This window comes from Spinacia oleracea, chromosome 2 (genome assembly GCF_020520425.1).
Source record: "Spinacia oleracea cultivar Varoflay chromosome 2, BTI_SOV_V1, whole genome shotgun sequence".
Taxonomy (NCBI): domain Eukaryota; kingdom Viridiplantae; phylum Streptophyta; class Magnoliopsida; order Caryophyllales; family Amaranthaceae; genus Spinacia; species Spinacia oleracea.
Genome location: NC_079488.1, coordinates 102,312,648 through 102,337,368, shown reverse-complemented (window position 1 = coordinate 102,337,368; position 24,721 = coordinate 102,312,648). Strand labels below are relative to the sequence as shown.

Sequence of the window (24,721 nt, the reverse complement as noted above, 5' to 3'; positions counted from 1 at the left end):
AAGAGTACTTTATCTAACTTCACATGGTACAACACTACAACATGTGATGTGGGCTCTAGTTTAGTGTTTCCTTTCAAGCATACACCATACAACAACTTGATCATAATAATAATACAGAATAACTGTTATTTGGATGGAACACTACAAGAGGGGGGGTGAATTGTAATATGGAACTTGCTAGCCAATTTTTGCGGAATTATAAAGAACATAAGCAAGTAGAGAAACAATGCAAGAGAGATTTTACGAGGAAACTTTCCAGGGCCCAACTGGAAAGAAAACCTCGACCCACTAGGGATTTCAACTCAAACTCTTTTCACTATAGGGCAACAACTCAGTTACAATCCTATAAGAAACTTGGCCATTACTTGAGTTCCTCTACGAACTCAAGTTCCCAATAGTTGTTCCCTCAAACAACTACGCTCTCACTGACTTCCCTAGAAGTCTCTCTTGACTCTTAGACTTCACTCAAAGCCTCTCTGCTTCTCTCTCATAGACTTCACTCAAAGCCTACCCAAATACATATCAGGAACTCACTCACGTTCCTGCCCCATACACATCAGGAACTCACTCAAGTTCCAGCCCAAAACTTGATACAAGAATTCACTCAAACCCTTGACCAATTCCCCATTACAAGAGTTCACTCAACCCTTGACCAACTCTCAAAATATTGATGATTGATAATTGATTAGTATCCCTCTAGAATGTAGCACGTGAAAAACCAATGGGGAACATGTCACTCGTAGGAACTTGGAACTCGTAAGAACTGACTCAAAAATGTGGAATGAAAAACATATTCTTCTATAACATTATTCCACAGCCAACCCTTATGGAATGACACAAGTCAGACTCTTTGGAATGAAGATATAAGCCTCTATTTATAGCGTGTACAAGACTTAACCATAATCCCACTAATTCCTCCACTAACAGTAAGTTTCCTAACTTCTAGGCACTTACCCATGATCAGTTAGTTGGGGAGAAACTTGGGGAGAAAGCAGTCAAAGTCTTGGGCACAACTTATACCACGTTTACAGTAAAACAGTTAGAGTAAAAATAGGAAATAAAAAGAAAATAAATACTTGGAGAAAAAGCAACGTTTTATCAAAACATAATCCAGGAGATATTTTTCCAAAACTCACTTTTTATTTATTTTCTTATGCAAAAATATTTTACTGAAAACCTTTTCATAAACGTGAAATAAATACATGAGATTTCGTTCGTGCAGGAACTTGCATTACAAGTTCCAACACTCACAAACTCATTATACGTATTTTAAATTTTGACTCTTTATTTTCCAAAAGCAGGTAAGATAAAAATAAATAAAAGATGAAATTAAAATCAGAATCCTAATTAAAGTTGATTTAATTTAAAACTTATCTTTTATTTAAAACTAAATCTTATCCTAAAATAACTAGTGCATATTATCTAAAACTCTTAACCAAGTAGAGATTTATTAAGAAACAAAACTCTAAATAAATCCCTACAGATTACGATAATAATATGCAACATATTCACTGACTCTTATATGCTTTTGACTCTAAGTTCCACGAGTTCCTTTTGACACCTTGTTCCATTACCTTTCACGCTACTACATACTTACATGAATCCTAGAAAATAAACTCTTATTTCCTGTCTTCATGTTCCATGCTGCTCCGCATGTTGGTTGTGAAGGAAATAATTCCCTTGGTCCAAGTATGCATTCTATGTTAAGTCTAATAAATGCGGTTCAGTATTAATTAACAAGTTAATAATTCAGTGAGATCAAGTGAGCTGAATGCCTAGCTAGAGGCCGCTTCAGTTCAAGTGGAATTAATGATATTAATCCACAGCTTACTCTTGACTGAACCCGTAGGGTCACACAAATAGTACGTAAACGGATCAAGTATTTAATGGCATTAGATACTCCATCTATGGATATTCGGAATCGACGGATCTTGGTTTCAGTGGGAGCTGAGATCGTCACAGGCAAGAAATGAATACTCCGGAAACGATGATATTGCCGGAAACGGAAATATGGATCGTATCGGAAATATAAATATTATCCAAGTCGTAGATGTTGCCGGAAACGGAAACATGGTACATATCGGAAAATATTATCGGAAATGGAAATATTTCCAGAATCGGAAATATTGCCGGAAACGGAAATATTGTCAGAATCGGAAATATTATCGGAATCGGAAAATAATTCCGGAAACGGAAATATTAAATATTTGTTCGAAACGGAAATTGATTCCGGAATCGGAAATATTAAATATTGTTCGTATCGGAAATGAATTCCGGAACCAGGAATTTAATCGAAAGCGTATCGTACGAATTAGCATCGGACGAGGCCTGCCGGACGAAGGCCCAGCACGAAGTCGGGCCATCGCCCAGCAAGCCAAACGCGCGCCCAGCCAAGGCAGCGCCCAGGCCCACCGCAAGGCAGGCCCAGCGCGCGCCAAGGCCATGGCCTCGCTGCGTGGGCTGCTGCTCGCACGCACACGCATGGGCGGCCCTCGTGGCTGCCGTGTGTGTGTGAGTTTGTGTTCATGCATGATTCCTAAAACTATTAGAATTAGTATATGATTAAATTCCTATTCCTAAAAGGATAAATTAATTAATTAGAGTTCTTGTAGGATTCTAAGTTTAATTAATTCGTATCCTACTAGGATTCCAATTCCCTTTCCATAACTCTATAAATACGTGCCTAGGGTCACATATTTTCAGAGATTAATTCAAGTATTCAAAGTGAGTTTTAAGAGAAAAATTCAGCCACATTCCTTGCTCAATAGTGCCGAAAATTCTAGTACCTTAAGGGCGATTCTAGTTGGTCAATCTTAAGGCGGATCCGGACGTGCTGTGGACTATCTACGGAGGGACGACACTTGGAGTCCTAAAGACTTGTTCTTGTTCGGTTCGGGCGCAGCTAGGGAAGGCACGCAACAAAGAGTATGCATCTAAATTATGCTATATGATTATGTGTAAATAATATGTATTCCTGGCTTAATGGTTGTTTCCGCATGATTTATGTATTGTCATATGTATCATAACCTAACAGTGGTATCACGAGCCCCTTATTATTTTCATAATCTAAATTGCATGAACATGGTTAAATATTACAAATTTGCATGAATTAAAAGGGGTGATTAATTTTCGTAATTGTTAATTAATTGCAAATTGCGTTTATTTAATTATACGTACGCAGTTTTTCGGCAGTTTCTTCGTTACTCATCCAAATCGAGTGATTTTATTGTCAATTCCGCATGTAAAAGGCATTCTAAAATTTTGACAAAAACAGTATTTTTCTGCCGAACCCAGAATTCTCAAATTCGAAGCCTAACTATGACTTTTCGAAGGTTTTAGTTTTTCGAATGCAAAATTTCGTAAATTTAAGATTTTAAATTAAATATTTGCGATTCTTGTTGATAAATCTTGAATTTTTGATTGACCTACTGTATATGTTTAACAAGTTTGAATGCCTAGCCTTGTTAATTATGCAATCTAATTTGTAATTATGATTAATTTGTTGAAAATTAGAATAATTTAGAATTAATTTGATTTTCATAATTAATTATAATTTAATTAGAAACCTATGATTAAAAACCACCATAAAAATTGTAAATTTATGATAAATTTTAAATTTTTATGACCTAGGCTTGAATCCAAAATAATCGGAAATCAATTGAATAATAAATTTTCGATTTTTCGCCCTAAAATTATGAAATTAATATTAATTTATTAATTTGTCAGTAATTTTAAATATAAATTTTAAATTTTTATGCGATTCGTTCATATAACTTGCACGCACAAAGCAATGGACGCTTCGTGTTACCCTTAAGGGGTGTTGTATAGTGCGGGCATGCGACGACGAGCAAGGGAGCTCGTCGCCCATGCGGCACGAATGCAATGAGCAAGGGCATGGTGCACGAGCACAAGGCAGCAGCCCTGCCTTGTGTCGTGGGCCACGAGCAATGAATGAATGGGCATGGGCGAAGGCAAGGCATGGCAGTCGCGTGTGGGCAGCAAGCGAGCTGCGCCACAACGCGCACTGCCTCGCGCAAGCGCGCGCAGCGAGCGCAAGCTCGCGTGCCACGAGCGCAGCGCCCAGCGTTGAACGCGCGCAATTGCTCGCGCACAGCGAGGGATGGCTCGCGCGCAGCGAGCGCTGGCGCTCGCGCACAGCGAGCGATGGCTCGCGTGCATCGAGCGCTGGAGCGCGCGCTGGCGCTCGCGCACAGCGAGCGATGGCTCGCGTGCATCGAGCGCTGGAGCGCGCGCAGCGAGCGCTGGCGAGCGCGCACTGCGAGCGATGGCTCGCGTGCGACGAGCGCTGGCGCGCGCGCAGCAAGCACCACAGCGTGCGATGCCTTGCGATGGAAGATGCAGCAGCTATGCGACGAGCGCATGGGCTGCGCGCACATGGCCAGCGATGGCTGTGTGCGTGCGGCCCATGGGCGTGCGATGCGTAGGGTGTTTGCGTTGCGATTAGATCGTTTTGAATGTTTAATTTGAAATTTTTCAGTTTACGTAATTTTAATTAATTTTAAAATTAATAATTTAAATTATTTTCTTGGATTTTAATTTTGAATATTGTAATTATAATAAATTTTATTTATTCTAATTATATTACTAAAATTAAAATCATGAATTAATTTAAATACGACTGAAATTAAATTAAACTTTTTGGATTCAATTATAAATTTATATGAGCTTTAAATTTTAATTAAATTTGTATGTTTCCGGTTAGACTTGAAATACATTTTTATGTTTAAAATTAGTAAAGCATATGAACTTATTGGTTTAAGTGGAAGCCCTTTTAGTCATAAACTCTTGATTAGGTCTACAAATCCTTATGGTTAAAACAACTTGATTAGAATTAATAAGGACTGAATAATTGGTAGATTATTGGTGCCCTTGATTAATTGCTGCAAATGTTTACGTGATGCATAATGTGTTTTACTAACCAGCTATGTGGGCCATTCATGATAATGAATGGGTGAATGGTATATATTGTATATGTACTGTTTTGCAGGTTATGAAGTGACTAGTATGGCCCAAAATAGGATAGAAAATATGGTCTGCGTACCATTAATTTGAATGTAATTGGTCTAAAGTACCAAAGTCGTTTTTCAATTCAAATATGGTCTGCGTACCACCAAATAGTTGTAATTAGTTTTAATTATAGCTTATCCTATTTGAAGAAAATGGTGCCTCCCACGGAGATTTTCGTGACGGACTTTGAAGTTGAAGCTTCAAGATGAAGTCGGGCCATACTAGATCACATTTATCTTATGCATGCCTTAAGTTATTTATTGCTTTAAATATGTCTTAATTATGCATGAGATTGTGGCTTGATTATGTTGCATGATTAAGGATTTTAGTTCACTTAAAATCTAACCAACATAGTAAGAGCCTTAAGTTCCAAACTTAAAAATTGAGTTATAAGGTGCCATGCCAAAATATACACTTGCTTGGATATCCTTTACATCAATCTAGTAATAGTTTTCGCTCAGCGAGGTGTTACTTATTGGTCCTAAAGGGGCAAGGTACACAAATAATTGTGAGTACACGTTAGTTTTGGTGAAACTCAACGATATAAGTAAGGAGTCCTTTTATGTCGTGGCAAAATCGATAGGTTTACCTAATAAGTTCTTAGACGTACCTATCAACCAAGAGTAGTTTCTAGACTATTAGCAAAAGGATTTTGCTTACCTAAAATGTTTTAGAATTGAGTCGACAAACTGTGCTTAATTCTTCAATGGTTTTAGGGTCTTGGAATCATTTTATTCACACCTGCCGGAACACACAATTCGAATAAAATGCTAATGACTTGTTTAAATTGCATGAGTGCTTTCATTTTCAAGTTATTATTCATGATAAATGTTTAGACTTTGCATGCTTCAATATATGTTTTAATTATTGTTTATAATTAAATATCTTGCACTGCGGTAAATCCTTTTAGAAAGGTAACAGTAAATTTCCTCGATTGATAGTGAATCCAAGAACGATTCACGGAAATGAGAGAAAATGAGCAATTTAAAATGTACGTTTCTTTTAGTAACTTTTATGGTTGTTTTCGAGTATCAAAGTCGAATGGCGAACCGATTGGTGCTTGTGAATTCAAAATACAATGTAGTTTTGAGATCATAAAGCATTGAGTTTAATACGCTCAGCTTTACCAATGGTTAACAACCTAATATCTTTGTCCATTTAATTCTCGAATGAGTCTAGTCCCTAGACATTCGAATAGATCGATGCTTAGAGAACTTTAGAAGCTTCTGGTAAGATCATCTAGTTGAAACTTAATATTCAACATAAATTAAATGGTAAGAACCTTGTTGGGGTGACATTGGACATGTCTAACAAAGTATAAAAGTCAACACTAAAGAATTCAATTCTTAAGACTATAAGAAAGGGTACAAGAAATAGGAAAACGAGGAACAAATGAAAGGAATTTACGATTCCGTTTCTACCTATAAGTTTATGTTTAAAGAGAAGTGACCTAGCAATCAAACTTCCTTGGTATCATATACCGCTTGAGGTTCTTACTTCGGTAAAAACTCAAACAATGGAAGCTAGGCTACACTAATGACCTACAAGTGCGAAATGAAGCATGGCAATGCTACATTAGTTGTAGGGTCATCTAGTTTGTTTTAAGTCCTTTCAAAGGCTGGAACTTAATGGCTATTTTGTTCCATAATCAGCATACCTAAATTTCTGTTTTTCAAACACAGAAAGACTCACATTCAAGAAAAACAAAAACAATGTTTGTTTGTTTATTTGAATGAAATGGTCAATTACGGGTTGAGTCAATATGCTTGATTAAAACAAACAACTCTTAAATAAAAACTTTACTAGGTTCAAATCAAACCCTTGATTTGAGTTCCACTAATCTTTGGCATTGTTGCTTAGACCATGTCAACAAGTTAACATTCACAAGCTCTATTTTAATGGACTTTTGAAAGTTGATTGATTTCTAGATCATTTTAAGACAACTAGTCTTACTTGTTGAAAGTAACAAAAGATATGAACTATTGTTAGAACGCCTAGACAATAGAGTTCAAAGCTAAAGAAAGATTTTATGACTTTATTATTTCACACAGATTTGAGTGAATATAGGTTTATTTACTCAAAGTGATATAAGTTTGAATCTGTTTGGCTAGTTCAAAGATTCAGAAGTATAAATCCCACTTGGAAAGAAATCATAAAGATCTAGGTTAGATCATGTTGATGATTACTTGAGACCAAATATGATCATCAATGATTGTGTGTTGTAATTTCACAATCTAGGTCCATAAGATATGGCATATCTTAGTTGGAATAATCGAAGTCAATTAGTACTTGATTCGATCAATGATGAATCATAAAGACTTTTCCTTTAATTTCTAAAACAAAATGCTCAACTACCACCAAACTAAACTAAATTCGTCAAAGCTATAGAAAAGAAATTTCAGAATATCTTTTCGATAATATATATCTAGAGAGTTGCTAAACTCAGTGGGAGCTTAGTGTTTGTTATTCAACAAACTAAGGCCCAAGTATAGATATATGTTTCATTGTGATTTATTCAAATGAGACACAAGGGTATTGTTTCTACCACGAATTTTTGAGAACAGAATGTTTGTTTGCTCGAAATGATGTCCTTTTGGAGATTCGTTTCCAAAATGACAAGTGGGAGAAAATAGACCTCGAAAGTTTTCGAGGCGAACAACAAACATAAACGGAGATTCCGGAGGCTTTTCGAAGTGCTTCAGAAAATCCGAACTTATTCTTTAAGGACTTTAGAAGTGGCTTTAAAGAATAGACATCTCTTAGAAGACTTTACAAGTGCTTCAAGGAGAACAGAATATTCAAAGGACTTTCAAGTGGCTATTGATATTCTATTGTTTGATGTTCTATACCCAAGTAGGCATAGAATTCAAATCACTGAAACTATGAGATTCTTCTATTAGATAGTGAAGAAACATAGAGATCAGGTCAATGAAACTATGAGATTCTTCTATAGTGAAGAAACCTACAACTTGCAGTCAAACTATTATCATATAAATTAATGAGTTTGTGACTTGTAAGAAAGCTATGACGAAATATAGATTCCCTAAAATGGTTAGAGGCCATATATAGACTCAAATGTTTTAAATGGTTAGAGGCCATAAAACGTACTCAATGTTTTGATGACAAAATTGAAATTTTGTTGATTTGCAAGAATAGTTTCACACCTATTGGTTGCAAGTTTGTTTTAAGGATAAAAACCATCAAACATGGAATTGTGTTCACACACAAAGCTAGATTAGTTGCTGAAGGTTACAAGAAAATTCATGGCATGGATTGTGTTGAAACCTCATGCATAATCGTGATGCTCAAGTCTATAACTCAAGCAATGATTGCATATTGGTACATATGACAATTGGATGACAAAACGTATTCCTCAATCAAATGTTGGAAGAAAACTATGTACATGGCATGTCATAGGATTTGTGGATCCAAATAAATGCTTGAAAAGGAATGCTAACTTATGAAATCTAAGTACAGATTTAAGCAAGCAATTGGGAATTGGAACTGTATTTTAGTGAAGCTAATAAGCATTTTAGTTTCATAAAATATGATTCTTATATATATATAAGAAGTTTAGTGGGAGTACGTAAAACTTAATTGGTCCTATGTGTATCACACACATATCTCTCTATTGTAAAATAACATTCAAATGCTAATGACTTAGATTTGAAATTATTCATCAATAATGGACCATGGCGAAACTTAGTACATACTGGGTATTAAGATCTATTTACAAAGATCTTATGATATTGTTTTAGATTAAGTAATGGCATTTACTAAATCAAACACGAAAGTCTCCATTGGAGATATTCGACCCATGTGAATAAATCTAAGTAAAGGATGTTTGAACTATGTATAAGCATTTACTAAGTTAAACATCAAAGAATCTAAGTAAGATTCTTAAACCTATATTATATGTCAAAGAATTTAGCTGGATTTAGTATCTACTGAAACTAGATGAGCTAAAGTTACATGAATAGAATTCAATTGGGAATCATTCTGCAAAAGAATTTATCATATATGATATAATATGAGGATCGCCAAAAACGTATCGTATGACTTTAGGCATGACGAACATATACCAATCTCTATTGATCTAAGTAAAGATCAACTAGATTGAGATCAAGAATACTTATGGTACTTGAAAAGGTACATAGGAATAGTTCTTGATTCAAGGAAATAAAGATATGCTAAATATTGATGCTACACGCATAAACACTGGCAAAGGATCAAGCAAGATCCTTTGGAGTTAACCATTGATAAGGACGAGCTATAGAGCATCGTGTTTTGAAAATGGCAACATGGGTTGGAGACCATGAGTTGTTGCGTGGGAAATTAAAATAATAATTTCTATGTTCTAAGATATAGTTGGAGAATCTTCCACATATCTATGAACTGCCTGGATAGGTAAATCCAAACAAAGCATCACTAGCAACCTATACAGTTGAAGTAAAAGTAATTATTGCCTAAGAAGCAATAAAACAAGGTTGTTTAAAGTTCTTCACTGAACTTGGGTAGATCACCTATCTGCTGGCTTGATGGTTCTTCATTGAAAAATGCGTAGAACCACTCTTGAAGCAAGAAAAACGTCTGCTAACTTGATGGTTCTTCATTGCAAAATGAGTAAAACCACCATCGAAGTAAGAAAGACTAGATCACATAATAAACAAACTCGAAAAGATCTTATCATCATATCTCGAAGAACATTCGATGAAAAGGATATTAAGATTGGCAAAGCATGATAACTAAACCTATGCAACAAATGAGAAGCAACACTCACGTTGTAGCACTGGAAATCAAGCATAGCTTTGAATTCCACGAATTGTTTTAGAAGATGGGTTTGAGGCCCATGGTTATAAAACATTGGGGTTGAACATTTATCATATATGAAATGTATTTTCATATTCCATTTAATCTTGGTTTAGTATTAAATGATGAGTCCCTTCAAATTTGACGATATATTCAAGATAGACTGTCAGGACCAGTCCTGTGACTAAGAAATGTCTATCAAGTGAACTTGAATGTCAAAGGTTGAAAATGGTCCCTGGTCGGAGTTTTCTATAAAATTGGACGCATAGAAAACGTTAGACGATTAGAATGCAAGATGACTAGTAGTTATATTTCTTGAACTATGTGGACATGGCAATGTCATAATCATTTGCATAGATACTTACTTTGGGAAGACTAGTATCGGACAAGACCTATGAAACTTTACTGTAAGAGATGAAAATCTGTCATAAGTAAATTTCATTAAAATTATTAGACACTAAATCCTCAATACCTGAGTGATTTGAGATTACTTGTTTGAGAACTGGTTGCTTTGACGTTGACCAACCGTCGCACCGTAAAAGGAGGCTATAAAGGCAACGCTCAGGTAATCACCTATCAAACAAAGTCTAATCTCAAGATCGCAAGATTGGGATTGTCCTCCCATAAATCGGGATGAGATGCTTAAAAGTTGTACAAGGCCACTCGGAGAGCTAGAAACTGTGAAATGCATGGCCGTGCTCGGATGAATCATAGGCTATGATTATCTGTTTATTTGATCAGTTGAACTCTGAAACCGAGGAACACCTCTGGACATAATAAGGATGACAACTCTTACCTTATGTTCAAGAGCAAGCATCGAGCGACAAAGGAATTAGGAAATGCACACTTGTCCCTAAGGACAAGTGGGAGACTGAAGGAAATAATGCCCTTGGTCCAAGTATGCATTCTATGTTAAGTCTAATAAATGTGGTTCAGTATTAATTAACAAGTTAATAATTCAGTGAGATCAAGTGAGCTGAATGCCTAGCTAGAGGCCGCTTCAGTTCAAGTGGAATTAATGATATTAATCCACAGCTTACTCTTGACTGAACCCGTAGGGTCACACAAATAGTACGTAAACGGATCAAGTATTTAATGGCATTAGATACTCCATCTATGGATATTCGGAATCGACGGATCTTGGTTTCAGTGGGAGCTGAGATCGTCACAGGCAAGAAATGAATACTCCGGAAACGATGATATTGCCGGAAACGGAAATATGGATCGTATCGGAAATATAAATATTATCCAAGTCGTAGATGTTGCCGGAAACGGAAACATGGTACATATCGGAAAATATTATCGGAAATGGAAATATTTCCAGAATCGGAAATATTGCCGGAAACGGAAATATTGTCAGAATCGGAAATATTATCGGAATCGGAAAATAATTCCGGAAACGGAAATATTAAATATTTGTTCGAAACGGAAATTGATTCCGGAATCGGAAATATTAAATATTGTTCGTATCGGAAATGAATTCCGGAACCAGGAATTTAATCGAAAGCGTATCGTACGAATTAGCATCGGACGAGGCCTGCCGGACGAAGGCCCAGCACGAAGTCGGGCCATCGCCCAGCAAGCCAAACGCGCGCCCAGCCAAGGCAGCGCCCAGGCCCACCGCAAGGCAGGCCCAGCGCGCGCCAAGGCCATGGCCTCGCTGCGTGGGCTGCTGCTCGCACGCACACGCATGGGCGGCCCTCGTGGCTGCCGTGTGTGTGTGAGTTTGTGTTCATGCATGATTCCTAAAACTATTAGAATTAGTATATGATTAAATTCCTATTCCTAAAAGGATAAATTAATTAATTAGAGTTCTTGTAGGATTCTAAGTTTAATTAATTCGTATCCTACTAGGATTCCAATTCCCTTTCCATAACTCTATAAATACGTGCCTAGGGTCACATATTTTCAGAGATTAATTCAAGTATTCAAAGTGAGTTTTAAGAGAAAAATTCAGCCACATTCCTTGCTCAATAGTGCCGAAAATTCTAGTACCTTAAGGGCGATTCTAGTTGGTCAATCTTAAGGCGGATCCGGACGTGCTGTGGACTATCTACGGAGGGACGACACTTGGAGTCCTAAAGACTTGTTCTTGTTCGGTTCGGGCGCAGCTAGGGAAGGCACGCAACAAAGAGTATGCATCTAAATTATGCTATATGATTATGTGTAAATAATATGTATTCCTGGCTTAATGGTTGTTTCCGCATGATTTATGTATTGTCATATGTATCATAACCTAACAGGTTGTTCCACCTCTGGAACTTCTCGAACCATGTTCCCATCAGGAACTTATTTATGCATGCTTGATCAGTTTCTCTGATTGTCCAAGTCTACATGCTTTGGCCTTCTCTTGTTCCTGCTCTGGAACTCCTGGTTTTCTTAGCATAGAAACTTAAACATTTATTAGTTAAGTTTGCCTGTCATCATCAAAACCCTGTGGGTCAACAATAACACTTTCCGTCTCAAAGATAATAATAATACGGAGTAATTCTTTCCATCTCAAATTAACTACAACATTCACTTTTCAAAGTTAAATCTTATAAACTTTTTGGTTAGATTTTATAATTAACAACATACAGAGTACAAGCTATTTAAACTTTTTGGTTGGATTTTATAATTAACAACATACGGAGTACAAGCTAATTAAGGGAAACAATAACTACATAGTATCAAGTTATGTAATAGCTGTAAGATTTGTTTTAATGTTAAAAGTTATACCAAGTATTTAATATATTTCGGAGACGGTAAAATCAAATGTTGTATACTTCCTCTGCTTATTAATCGCTGCATGTAAACATTACAAAAATTTGTATCTTTTATGACAACCTAATAACGACGGGTAAAAATCCCATTGCAAAAGGGCTAACAACCCAACAAAGACGGGAACAACCGTCGTAAATGTTTTTTATGACGGGTTAACGACGGAATTTTTCATTAACGACGACCCCCTTTTATGACGGGTTCACGACGGAAAATCCCGTCGTTAATCAACAATTATTGGCCTTTAGCGACGGGATTTCCCGTCGTTAATAGTACAATTTCTTATAATGAAAGATAAATTTTGTTTTTTTTAAATTGTTAGTATTGTAAATCTCAATATACTTTTGCAAAATATCTAAGTTATATAATTTTATAACAATAATTTAATTAAAGATACTGATGATCAAAATCAATATATAAATAAGATAGAAAGTCAATATGATGCATTTATGATGAAACAGCGGAATTACGAGTTTACTTTGAGGCGAAATGAATACTTCATCAAAATAGCATCTTGATGAAAGAAATTGCTATTTTAGGGTGCCACGCATGATACAGTACATAGGAACGAATTGATGAAGTAAGTCGTAACTTAGATGATGTTGCATTATTAGACATAGAATACTTTTTTAAAAGAGAAAACAACTGATCGATGAGATGTTGTACTAGAAAACAAATCAATTCCTTTCACTTTAGATTTGTGAAATATAACAGCTAAGACTATAATCTTGCTGTTGGCTGATTAGGCAGCTCCATTATCTAATACGGAGTAGTAGTTTACAACTTATGTTTCACCACGTCAAGAAAACAATTTACCCCCTCCGTATTTATCTAAGGAATACACTTGTTTTTTTCGACGGTATTTATTTAAGAGATACACTTGACGTCTTTTCGCCATACGTTAAGAAAACAACTTATATCTTAAAAGTAACTTTATAGAAGTCGTTTATAATCACTTTTGAGAAACAAAATGAAATTACAAAGTATAGAGGTAATTAGCAATCGAGGGGGTCATTTACATGAGAAAAATTTCCAAATGTTTACTGTTAGGTGTCCTTTAGTATATGTACTGTTCCTATATACAACGAATGCAACGTTTGCAATACATCTTAAGTAGGAGTATTGCAATACGGAGTACTACTTTTTTTTGTTATACGTTCCTATACTACTCCATCCGTCCCTTAATACTCGCACCGCTTTTCTTTTCGGGTCGTCCCTCAATACTTGCACCGCTTCTATAAATGGAAATTTATACCAATATTATATTATTTCTCACGCTTACTTAGTAACCCCACCTACACCCCTATTCCCTACAAAAAATCATTTAAAAATTCACACCCCCCACTCACCACTCCCCACCTCTTACACATTTCCCATTAACTATATTAAAAAAATACGCCACTATCCACTAACACGTATTAAATTAATAAGTCAATTCAAATGTTTTAAACTCCGCACCAGTCAAACGGGTGCGAGTATTAAGGGACGGAGGGAGTACTTCTAAGATATAGTACTACGTAAGTTGTTATAAGTTCCTATACATGAGAACGTGCTTAAGATGTATTTCGTTATAAAATAACAAAAAAGTAGGATTGCAATACGTGCTTAAGATGTACTTCAGCAACGTTTGTTACAATATATGAAAATATTTTTAAGTAAACCCACAATTGGAAAATCGTTTTTTTACCAGAAAAGTAATAGCAAAAACGAAAATGAAAGTGGAAAAAGAGAATGATGGAAGGAGATCGAGAAAAAAAAGTTCAGTGTGTGGTTTATTGTATTTAGTTTGCTTTACTTTCTTAGGTTGTAATTGCATTTTCGAATGAACTTTCTGTGAAAAAAAAAAGGTAAAAAAGGTAAGAAACGAAGGAAGTAAGGAGAAAAATGAGTGCTTCTTTCTCATAAGAAAATGTTTTCATTAAGTTTTTTTCCACCGTTTAGATTAGAAAACAAATTAAGAAAAATGATTTTTTTTGTCAAGAAAATATTCTACTGTCAAAATAAACGGAGCCATCATTATTCTGTCCAGAGGAAATACGAATCTCGAAAGATCGAAAAGGCCCACCACCAGCGTATAAGATCTGGGACTGCATTGAGCGTCAAGATATAGATTTAAAGCAGTAGTGGGAGACTGGGAGGCCCCATTATTATAGGAAACTCCAAACGAACAAAGGTTTCTTCTCAAATGGAGTTCGAGATAATGTCCCACTATTACACTACCATTTTTGTCTCATTACTCATCTTCAATTAGCTCCCCAAATATGTTATCTTCCTGACTTCCTTAGATTCTTAGGTAGGCTTTAAGATTCAACATAATAGACTTCAAATTCGTATTAAAATACTATCATAACAATGTACGATGTTCTTATAGGTTATGTTTGGCAAAAATCAATTAGCACGTAGCTTTTGATAATTGGTAATTGCCCGAACAAAGATTATCCTATTCGTAATTTTATACATTTCATTTATATATTTTAACGTATATTTAATATATTTAAATAAGAATTTATGAATTTTGGAAATAAATATATAATTAACGTACATGTATTATTACATTTTAATATTTTCAACGATTTATGAAATAGAAAATGATTTTTAGAATTTTAAGTTGAAAAGAATTTGAATTACGAAAATTGATTGAATTTAGAAAACGATCCTATTCGGTTTTGGATTCGAATCATAAAAGTTAAATCCTAAGTCTAGCCCACTTGGGAAAGCCCAACATTAAAACCCAAAACTCAAACCCTCCCCCTTTTCCTAATTCACGTGAAACCTTGGAGAAAGAAAAAAAAAAAAAAAAAAAAAAGCAAACCTCCTTCTTCAACCTCACGTACGGTACAACCAAACCCTCATCCTCTCTTCTCACCGTTTCTCCCTCCCGCCTCCACGTTCGTTGTTGCAGCTTCCCTCGCCGTCGGACCACCACCAGCCGTCGCCACTGGTAAGGTTTCGACCTCCTTCTCCTTCGAACATCTTCTCTTTCGTTCCTCCCTCTCTGTTTTCGTCTTTTCCTTAGCCTCTCTCGTTTTTGCGCAGCAACACCTCGACCCAGCACCACCGTCCGCCGGTCAACCTTGCCGCGAGCCACCACCTGTCCGCCGGCCAGCCTCCTCTCTCCTCTTTAATTCTTGGTTATTTCTTAAACCCTAAGTAACTAATTATTTTAATTAATTATAGTTGTTAATTTAAATTATGTTCTTGATATTAAATTTATAATTTTTATGGTTTGAACATGATTTTCAGATTTGGTTGAGATTATAAACGAATTAATTTCAAGTTTTGGTTGATTGAACTATAAGTTAGGGCTTATTTATGATTTATTAATTTGGGTTATGTTTTCTTGAATTAAAGTTATGGTTTTGTGATTTAAATTATGAATTTAAGATTATACGAATTATATAATTAAGTTACTAATTTTCAGATTATCAAATTACTTTGAAACATTAATTTTGATTGTTTAAAGTATGAAATTCAAAGTTTTTATGATTATTAATCATTGTAGTTTGAGTATGGATTATTGAATTTGTTGTTTGGAGATACTAGGAACATAGATTCACCAAAACGAGTTTATATTGCTGAAAATTTAAAGTACGATGTTTGCAAAGAGTTTTCAACGAATTTCAATCACTAGTTCAATAATCATGATGCTAGGAAATCAAATGTTTAAGTTTTGATATTGGGGAAAGTTCTAAATATGTTTAGGATGCATTTAGAATGCTTTATTATGGTTGCCAATGATTAGAAATTGATTGGGATTACTTGTTGTTGTTTTAGGCGGAGAATTCTCTTTAGGCAACTTTTGAAAGTGTTAAAGTGGCGTATCAGTTTGTTTACACAAGGTACGTACATACCTGTGTGCTTGGAATGTGTGCTAATTGTTGAAACCATGTTGAATTGTTGATAAACTTGGTTATGTTGATATTGTTGATGAACTTAGTCAGGTTGAAATTGCATGTTTAATACTGTTGGATGGACATATTAAACCTATATTGCATTTTGAGGATTTTAACATGTTAGTATGGATGTGATGCAAACATGTTTGATTGGGAACAATAGATTACTTATATATAATTCAGATCAGTTGATTGTTGTTCCCTTTTAGCTTTTCACTACTTTATGAGGGCGGAGGACCTTATTTAGTAAGTTGAAACCTTATACCCACATACAGGGTTGATCAGTATTAAAGGAAAGATTGGAGTTAATTGGAATGAGTCTTGTTTGATGCCTTTGTGATCACTTACTTAATTCCAGGATAAAATCAGTTGTAAATAAATGTGAGTTGTATGCCTTATGTGATTGTTGAGTCATAACAGGGTGTCAATTTGTAAATCATGTAAAGTGAAACTGAGTAGCAATAGCTTTAGACTGTGCACGTCTAAAGTGACGGACAAACAGGAGTTGGGGTTCATGGTGGTAGCCCATGGCCTTTCATTCGGACCGGATTGATCACCGCGTCCTATTTTTAGTTAAACGTTCCTCGATATCGCAGGTCACTGAGGTTACGGAGTCGCGCCCGTACCTCGTCTTCCTTAGTGAAGACTTCTAGCTAGAAAACTCGGTCCATTGCCTATTTCAATTAAAATAATATTATTGTTATAAAAGTCTAGTCCAGTCTAGCCTAGTCTAGTTAAGTATGGTCGTCAGATTATCATGCTTTGTCTGCCCTTATTTATGTTCATTAGTGTCATGTTAGGATTGATCGTTTAATAGTATCATGTTAGGATTATTATTGTTTTAGTATGTAGTACTCAGCTTTGCTGATTACGTGCTTTTTTTGTGTGTGTTGATCATGGCTATGCCTTATTGATCCTGTGATGACCCATCTTTGGTGAGCAGTCTCTAAGGATCAATAAGCGTTGCCCATCTACAGGTTTGAAGATGATGCATCATTGGGATCGGGATTAGAGAGCTTGTAGTTATATTTGTTTAATTAAGTGATTTAATTTGTTAATTTGGACTTGAAATTTGTCGTACTATTCGTAATTCCTTATTTTCGTTAATTGGTTTTTGAACTTAATATGTAATCGATTATTTATAAACCTAAAAGTTAGTTTTATGTTTTCTGCTGCAAAATTCTGAATAAGCCGTTACGTTTTCACACGGGCGATAATACTTTGATAATTCTCTATAGTTATATTTATAAAAAGGGTTATTTTAGAAAACGGGAATTGTCGGGGTGTTACACTATTTGACTTTTCACGGTCTCTAAAACACGACTTAAAATTTAAATATATCTAATTCTACACACGTAAAAATATAAACAGTTGATATTCCAAAAATATAAATTGAAACGAATTGAACAATATCCTACATGTTTTAATTTTTATAGGCTAATGAGAATTCATAGTCAAAGTTTTCAAAGTTTGAACAAAAAATTCTAGTGGGACAATATTGAAGGCAAGGACGGAGTAGTTGCTAAAAGCTACTACCTCTGTTCCTAAATGTTCTTTTCGTTTACTATTTGCACGATAATTATGGAACTTTGGTGAACATGTGATGGCGGGGTAACAAATGGGAAAATGAGTGGCTATAAATTGTCCAACAATGTGAGTGGATGAAAATTAATATTAAACTATTTGCACGATAATTATGGAACTTTGGTGAACATGTGATGGTGGGGTAACAAATGGGAAAATGAGTGGCTATAAATTATCCAACAATGTGAGTGGATGAAAATTAATATTAAACTATTTGCACGATAATTATGGAACTTTGGTGAACATGTGATGGTGGGGTAACAAGTGGGAAAATGAGTGGCTATCACTAGAGAAAAAATCCTTATAGGTGGCTCATCAAAGGTTGCTCTTATCAAACAAGTGCAACCTTTAAGAAATAAAACATTAAAATAAAAAGATAAACATCTGAATTCTTTCCCTCCAATACACGCGCATCCTTTAACCTATGGAACTAAGAAAAATTTCGCCCATCAGCCAACTCTCTCCCTGCAAACTTTCACAGGTCTCTCCTCCTTCTCGGGTCACCGGCGAAACCACCGGCGAGGAACACACACTCACACACTCGCACCCTCCTCTGCTATTTTTCCAAAATTACCGGCGACAACAGCGAGGAATAATGATCATTGTTCTGGCATCACCTCTCACTCTTCTTTCCCAATTTACTCTACCCATCTCACCAAATCCTTGATTCTTTGCTATTTTTCTCAGGTTCTTTACTCATTTTTTCATTTTAAAGTTGTTTTTTCTTATTTTGTGCGTGGGATTGATTTGATTTTTTTGTTGCAGATAGATGAGTCGTTTTTTGTGGGAATTGAGGTGGAACAATCCCTAATTATTGATGACCCAGATGGGTCTTTTACTGTTACTGCTTTTGATGCCAATCACTGCCCTGATATTCAATTTCATCCCTTTTCTCTATCAAATTTATCGGCTATTTGATGATTTTTAGAAAGATAAATCGGCTAGTTCAATTGGTGAATTTAATGTATTGGTATACAATATTGTTGATTGATGTATTATGTAGAAAGGGGGGAAATTGAGCTTATTTTGATGAATTAGTTGGGTTTATATGGGTATACAATATCGTTTACGTGTTGACATTACAAAAATATGGAGTTTCTTTTTCGTATTTTCTGACGGGGTTCGGGATTGTTTAAGCAATTCCATCTTGTGATATGCTGCATTTTTCAGGGACCTATATCCTAATGTTGAATTCCTAGCAACAATTCTGCTGCTACTGACTGTATGCACTTTGTTTTATTCATCTCTCTCTAGTGTCTGACTTATAAAAATGTAATTTATGATGCTCTTGTGTCCATGAATTTATGTAGTTGTAAGCTTTTTCGTAATAGGGATTGTGATAATTAGCTTTTAGACTTTGGTTTGACCAGTGACATGTTTGAATATGTTAAACTGTTGGTTGGCTTCTGGTCGAAGGTTGATCCTTTGGTTGGTTTCACAGATCATCATTTTTTGCATTTTATTGAATTCTGACCAATTATATATTGCCAGGTCGACGTGAAGGTTTCTTCTAGGAATAATTTATGTATTGAGGTTATCCTTCGCTGCTTGGCAGTTCAAGGCGATGGATTAGGGCCTCATGAACTGAATGATGGTGGTATCCTTGCCAGTGTAATGTCAGCGGGCTTTAAAGGTAGAAAATTTTCAATAGCATCAGTACGATATAGTACTCTCACTTTGGCAGTTGTGCTTTGGCTTAAACTTATGGTTATGCATTATATTGTTCAATGAGTCTAAAGAGTTTGGTATGTGGTTTTAACATAACTGTAGATTTTTTATACTCTATTTTATTTCTAACTCACGCATATCAGACTGTCGGTGCACTTTTTGCCCAATTCTTTAAGCTTGCTTTCTTATGCTGTGAAGCCAAGTGGCATGTCTTCATGGGAATGGTAGTGTTCTAGATGTGGGAGGTGAAATTAATTAATTTTGTTTACATCTTTTATTGTTTTTCATGCCATGGTATTAGGGAGGCTTAAGCAGCATGAATTAGTGTCTGTTATTAGTAGTTATTTGAGAATAATAATGATTTTAGGCTGTCTTGATTTCATATTTTGTTGGAAATATGTAAGACATCCTGCATTTATTATCTGGTACTGCATTGAGTGGGTGATAGAAACTCAGAAGCATGTGTCTTCTTTTGTGAATATTGATTCGGATTAGGGTGCCTGGCATTGTATTTATGGACAATATGTTTTACATATACTATTACGGCAATACCCTTAGGTAAACACTATCACTTCTGAAAGCTTGAAAGTTGAGGAGAATTTTCTACAATTATGCACTGCTTGACAGAATGATAGTTTCTTTCTCTTGATCTCACGTCTGAAGAATTTTTTGAGTGGCCATCAGTAAAAAGACAAGAACAGGGTGAGTTGTGCAGCATAGTTCTGAAGCGAAATAACTTTGATGATACTGTGAGATTTTGCTACTATTAATCGTTTCAAATTGAATGGACATGAAAATATTAAATTTAAGTTACCTCAATTTATCCCTTGCTGTGTAGTGGTACTGTATCAGTATGGTTGCAAGATGGAAGTTTCAACAAAACTGAGTACACAGACATTAATCTACCCTTGGTAATAATGTGATGCTAGTAACTAATCGAGTACACCTCTGTGAGTGAGAAATTTATCATGTTCCTAAAGTATGTCTTGTATTGTACTACTGTGTTGCATTATTGGAATTAGGCTATTGTGGTAAGTCTGTAAGTGTAGCGACATTTACATGCTTGCTGAGTTGGTTTGTGTGGGTATAAAGAGAGAAGATGTTGTGTGTAATGCCTTTTTTAGTGATTGTTTGGTGCATTTGATTGAATGGAAACACTTGCATCTTTTTCAGAGTGGTTTCTTCTAGTTTCGAAATCTAACAATTCTGAGTGACCTTTCGCGACTGGGAATGTTGATCACTTGTCTCTTATAGAGATTCGATTTAATTGATTCAAGTTTTACCAATTCTAATCAGTTGTACCTGTTGCTTCTTACACCAATAGCATTCTTTAATCCAATTATACTATAAGAAAGATCGTTAATCAACCAATCAGAATTAGTTGTATTATTTTTTAGTCCCCTGCTTTACTATCTGAATGAAGGGATAAAAAAATATACTGGTTAACGGTTATTGACAAATTGGAGATTATATAATGCAGGTGAACTTTCTCGATTTCAAGCTGGTGTCACAATGGAGATTTCACGACTGGATGCTTGGTATTCTAATGCTGAAGGCTCCGTGAAAGATCAAGCTGCGTACATTGTGCGTGGTCTCTGTCGCAGGTGTTGTCTTCCAGAACTGATTTTACGCTGCATCCAGGTAAGTGTGTTCTGTAAACAATGGATTTTACGCTGCTGCTGCTGTCGCTGCACAGCTGCTGCTGCTGCTGTCGCTGCTCCAGTGCTGCTGCTGCTGCTGCTGCGCTGCTCCAGTGCTGCTGCTGCTGCTGCGCTGCTCCAGTGCTGCTGCTGCTGCTGCGCTGCTGCAGTACTGTTTTTATTATAATTTTAAAAAAAACAGTAATTAATAACTGGCATGAAATTGATAAAGTTACTAGTATAAATTATATTAATAACTGGCCTACGCTTGTAGTAACTGGCAATTATAGAAGCCAATTACAAATAAGAAAATAATAGTAACTGGCCAAGTCCAACACCAGTTATAAATAGCTCATTTTTTTATGTAAAATTTGACATATAGTAACGGGCAAACGTAAATGCCAGTTACGAATAGCACAGTATTAGTAACTGTCATTTGCCAGTTACAAATATGAAAATAGGTTCGTTTGTTGGTAGTTGGGATTGAAAATGCCATTTTTGACCATAAATGACCTATATCGACCCAAATGACCCTTAGGCGTGCATAACGAACTTGAAATGAGTCTTATAATCATATAACTAATCATATAAATCATGAAAAAGGTTTAGAATGTGGATATAAGTTCGTTTGTTGGTAGTTGGGATCGAAAATGCCGTTTTTGGCCATAAATGACTTATATCGACCCAAATGACCCTTAGGCGTGCATAATGAACTTGAAATGAGTCTTATAATCATATAACTAATCATATAAATCATGAAAAAGGTTTAGAATGTGGATATAAGTTCGTTTGTTGGTAGTTGGGATCGAAAATGCCATTTTTGGCCATAAATGACCTATATCGACCCAAATGACCCTTAGGCGTGTGTAACGAACTTGAAATGAGTCTTATAATCATATGACTAATCATAAAATCATGAAAAACGTTTAGAATATGGAAATAAGTTAGTTTGTTGGTAGTTGGGTTCGAAAATGCCATTTTTGGGCCATAAATGACCTATATCGACCCAAATGACCCATAGGCGTGCATAACGAACTTAAAATGAGTCTTATAAACATATAACTAATCATATGAATCATGAAAAACGTTTAGAATATGGAAATAGGTTCGTTTGTTGGTAGTTGGTTTCGAAAATGACATTTTTGGCCATAAATGACCTATATCGACCCAAATGACCCATAGGCGTGCATAATGAACTTGAAATGAGTCTTATAAACATATAACTAATCATATGAATCATGAAAAATGGTTAGAATGTGGAAAGAGGTTCGTTTGTTGGTAGTTGGGATCGAAAATTTCATTTTTGGCCATAAATGACCTATAACGACCCAAAAGACCCATATGCGTGCATAACGAACTTAAAATGAGTCTTATAAGCATATAACTAATCATATGAATCATGAAAAACGTTTAGAATATGGAAATAGGTTCGTTTGTTGGTAGTTGGGATCGAAAATGCCATTTTTGGCCATAAATGACCTATATTGACCCAAATGACCCATAGGCGTGCATAAAGAACATGAAATGAGTCTTATAATCATATAACTAATCATATGAATCATGAAAAAGGGTTAGAATGTGGAAATAGGTTTGTTTGTTGGTAGTTGGTTTCGAAAATGACATTTTTTGCCATAAATGGCCTATATCGACCCAAATGACCCTTAGGCTTGCATAACGAACTTGAAATGAGTTTCATAAACATATAACTAATCATATGAATCATGAAAAAGGATTATAATATGGAAATAGTTCGTTTGTTGGTAGTTGGGATCGAAAATGCCATTTTTGGCCATAAATGACCTATATCGACCCAAATGACCTATAAGCGTGCATAACGAACTTGAAATGAGTCTTATTAACATATAACTAATCATATAAATTATGGAAAAGATTTAAAAAGTGTACTTAGGTTCATTTTTTGATATTTGAGATCGAAAATGCCATTTTTGGCCAAATATGATCTATATCGAGCTAAGTGAGCCTTAGATGTGCATAAAGAACTTGAAATGAATCTTAGTACACTCAGAAAGTTGTTTTCGCGACCAATATAATTTCTGTTTTCGCATATGAAACTTAATTTAATTTATTGGTTTGCATGTACGTTGTTCTTTTAAAGGTTTTCACAACTCCAAGGGAGGGGCCCTTCACCAAAGAGGAGTTGGATGAAGTTCGAGACAAGTGGGCTACTTACTTCAACGATTGTGAATTACCCTCAGTGTAATAATTAGAGCAGGCTTGTAGTTATTCGTGACTCTTACATTATTTTGTATTTATCGATTTAATTAATTACATTTGAATTAATTCGGAAATATTATTGGAAATTTGAAATTTATATCATTTTTGAGGAATGTCAAGATGATGTTTGGTGAAACAGTATTCTATAAACTATAATGCAGAATTTTATATTGCAAAATATCAGGAATTATATTGCAGATTTGTTTTTTTTTTTTAAAAAAAAAAAAACTCAAAAGTTGCCCTTGTTTGCAACAAGAGCAACTTATGTGAAGCTTATAAGTTGCCCTTGTTTCAAACAAGAGCAACTTATGTGAAGCTTATAAGTTGCCCTTGTATGCGACAAGGGCAACTTATAAGCTTCACATAAGTTGCCCTTGTTGCAAACAAGGGCAACTTATAAGATTATAAGTTGCCCTTGTTAAGGGCAACTTTTGATAATTTCACAAAAGTGACCCCCCCCATATGTTGCCCTTGCAATTGGCAACCTATAAGCCTATTTTAAGGGCAACTTATGATGTTTTTTCCTCTAGTGTATAAATTGTCCAACAATGTGAGTGGATGAAAATTAATATTAAACTATTTGCACGATAATTATGGAACTTTGGTGAACATGTGATGGTGGGGTAACAAATGGGAAAATGAGTGGCTATAAATTGTCCAACAATGTGAGTGGATGAAAATTAATACTTCCTCTATTTTTTTTATTATTGCACCATTTGGGTTGGGCACAAGATTTAAGAATGGGGGTTAAAAGGTGATAAATGACAAATATACCCATGTGATCTAAGTACAAATGTGATTTAACAAATGATGATAAGGATAGAAATGTCATTTTATGTGGATAAACTTACCAAAAAAGGAAATGGTGCAATTAATATGCAACTTCCGAAAAAGGAAAACGGTGCAATTATAAAAAAATGGAGGAAGTATTAAAGTGTTGTGAATATCTAAATTATGGTGGATTCTCATAATAAAATATTGCAAGTTGTATGTTGTAGTGTGGATAATGAGAGTATAATGTAAAATATATATGCTAAAAGTGGAATAAAGTAGAGGATAAATAGTTTTTTACCACCTAAAAAAATCAAAAAATTATTTTTCATC

At 35.3% G+C, this 24,721-nt stretch overlaps 1 protein-coding gene and 1 long non-coding RNA gene across 2 annotated transcripts; both read left to right on the top strand.

The window, feature by feature from the left end:
* The first annotated feature begins 15,259 nt into the window (after nt 1-15,259).
* On the top strand, nt 15,260-17,693 carry LOC110776700 (uncharacterized). Its single transcript, XR_002530236.2, has 4 exons — nt 15,260-15,538; nt 15,634-15,728; nt 16,372-16,436; nt 17,434-17,693. It is a non-coding gene; the product is annotated as an uncharacterized lncRNA (long non-coding RNA).
* Nucleotides 17,694-18,346: 653 nt separating this feature from the next.
* Nucleotides 18,347-23,691, top strand: LOC130467682 (nuclear pore complex protein NUP107-like). The gene is made up of 6 exons (XM_056836270.1): nt 18,347-18,350; nt 18,451-18,761; nt 18,840-18,869; nt 19,566-19,707; nt 21,223-21,383; nt 23,499-23,691. Exons 1-6 carry the CDS (start codon nt 18,347-18,349, stop codon nt 23,601-23,603), a joined length of 753 nt encoding a protein of 250 aa, XP_056692248.1. The 3' UTR covers nt 23,604-23,691.
* The last annotated feature ends 1,030 nt before the right edge of the window (nt 23,692-24,721 follow it).

Coding starts and splice junctions, on each gene's coding strand:
- LOC130467682 (XM_056836270.1), top strand. Junction 18,870..19,565: donor CGTTTTTTGTGGGAATTGAG/GTGGAACAATCC, acceptor ATATATTGCCAG/GTCGACGTGAAGGTTTCTTC. Junction 21,384..23,498: donor TGATTTTACGCTGCATCCAG/GTAAGTGTGTTC, acceptor GTTCTTTTAAAG/GTTTTCACAACTCCAAGGGA.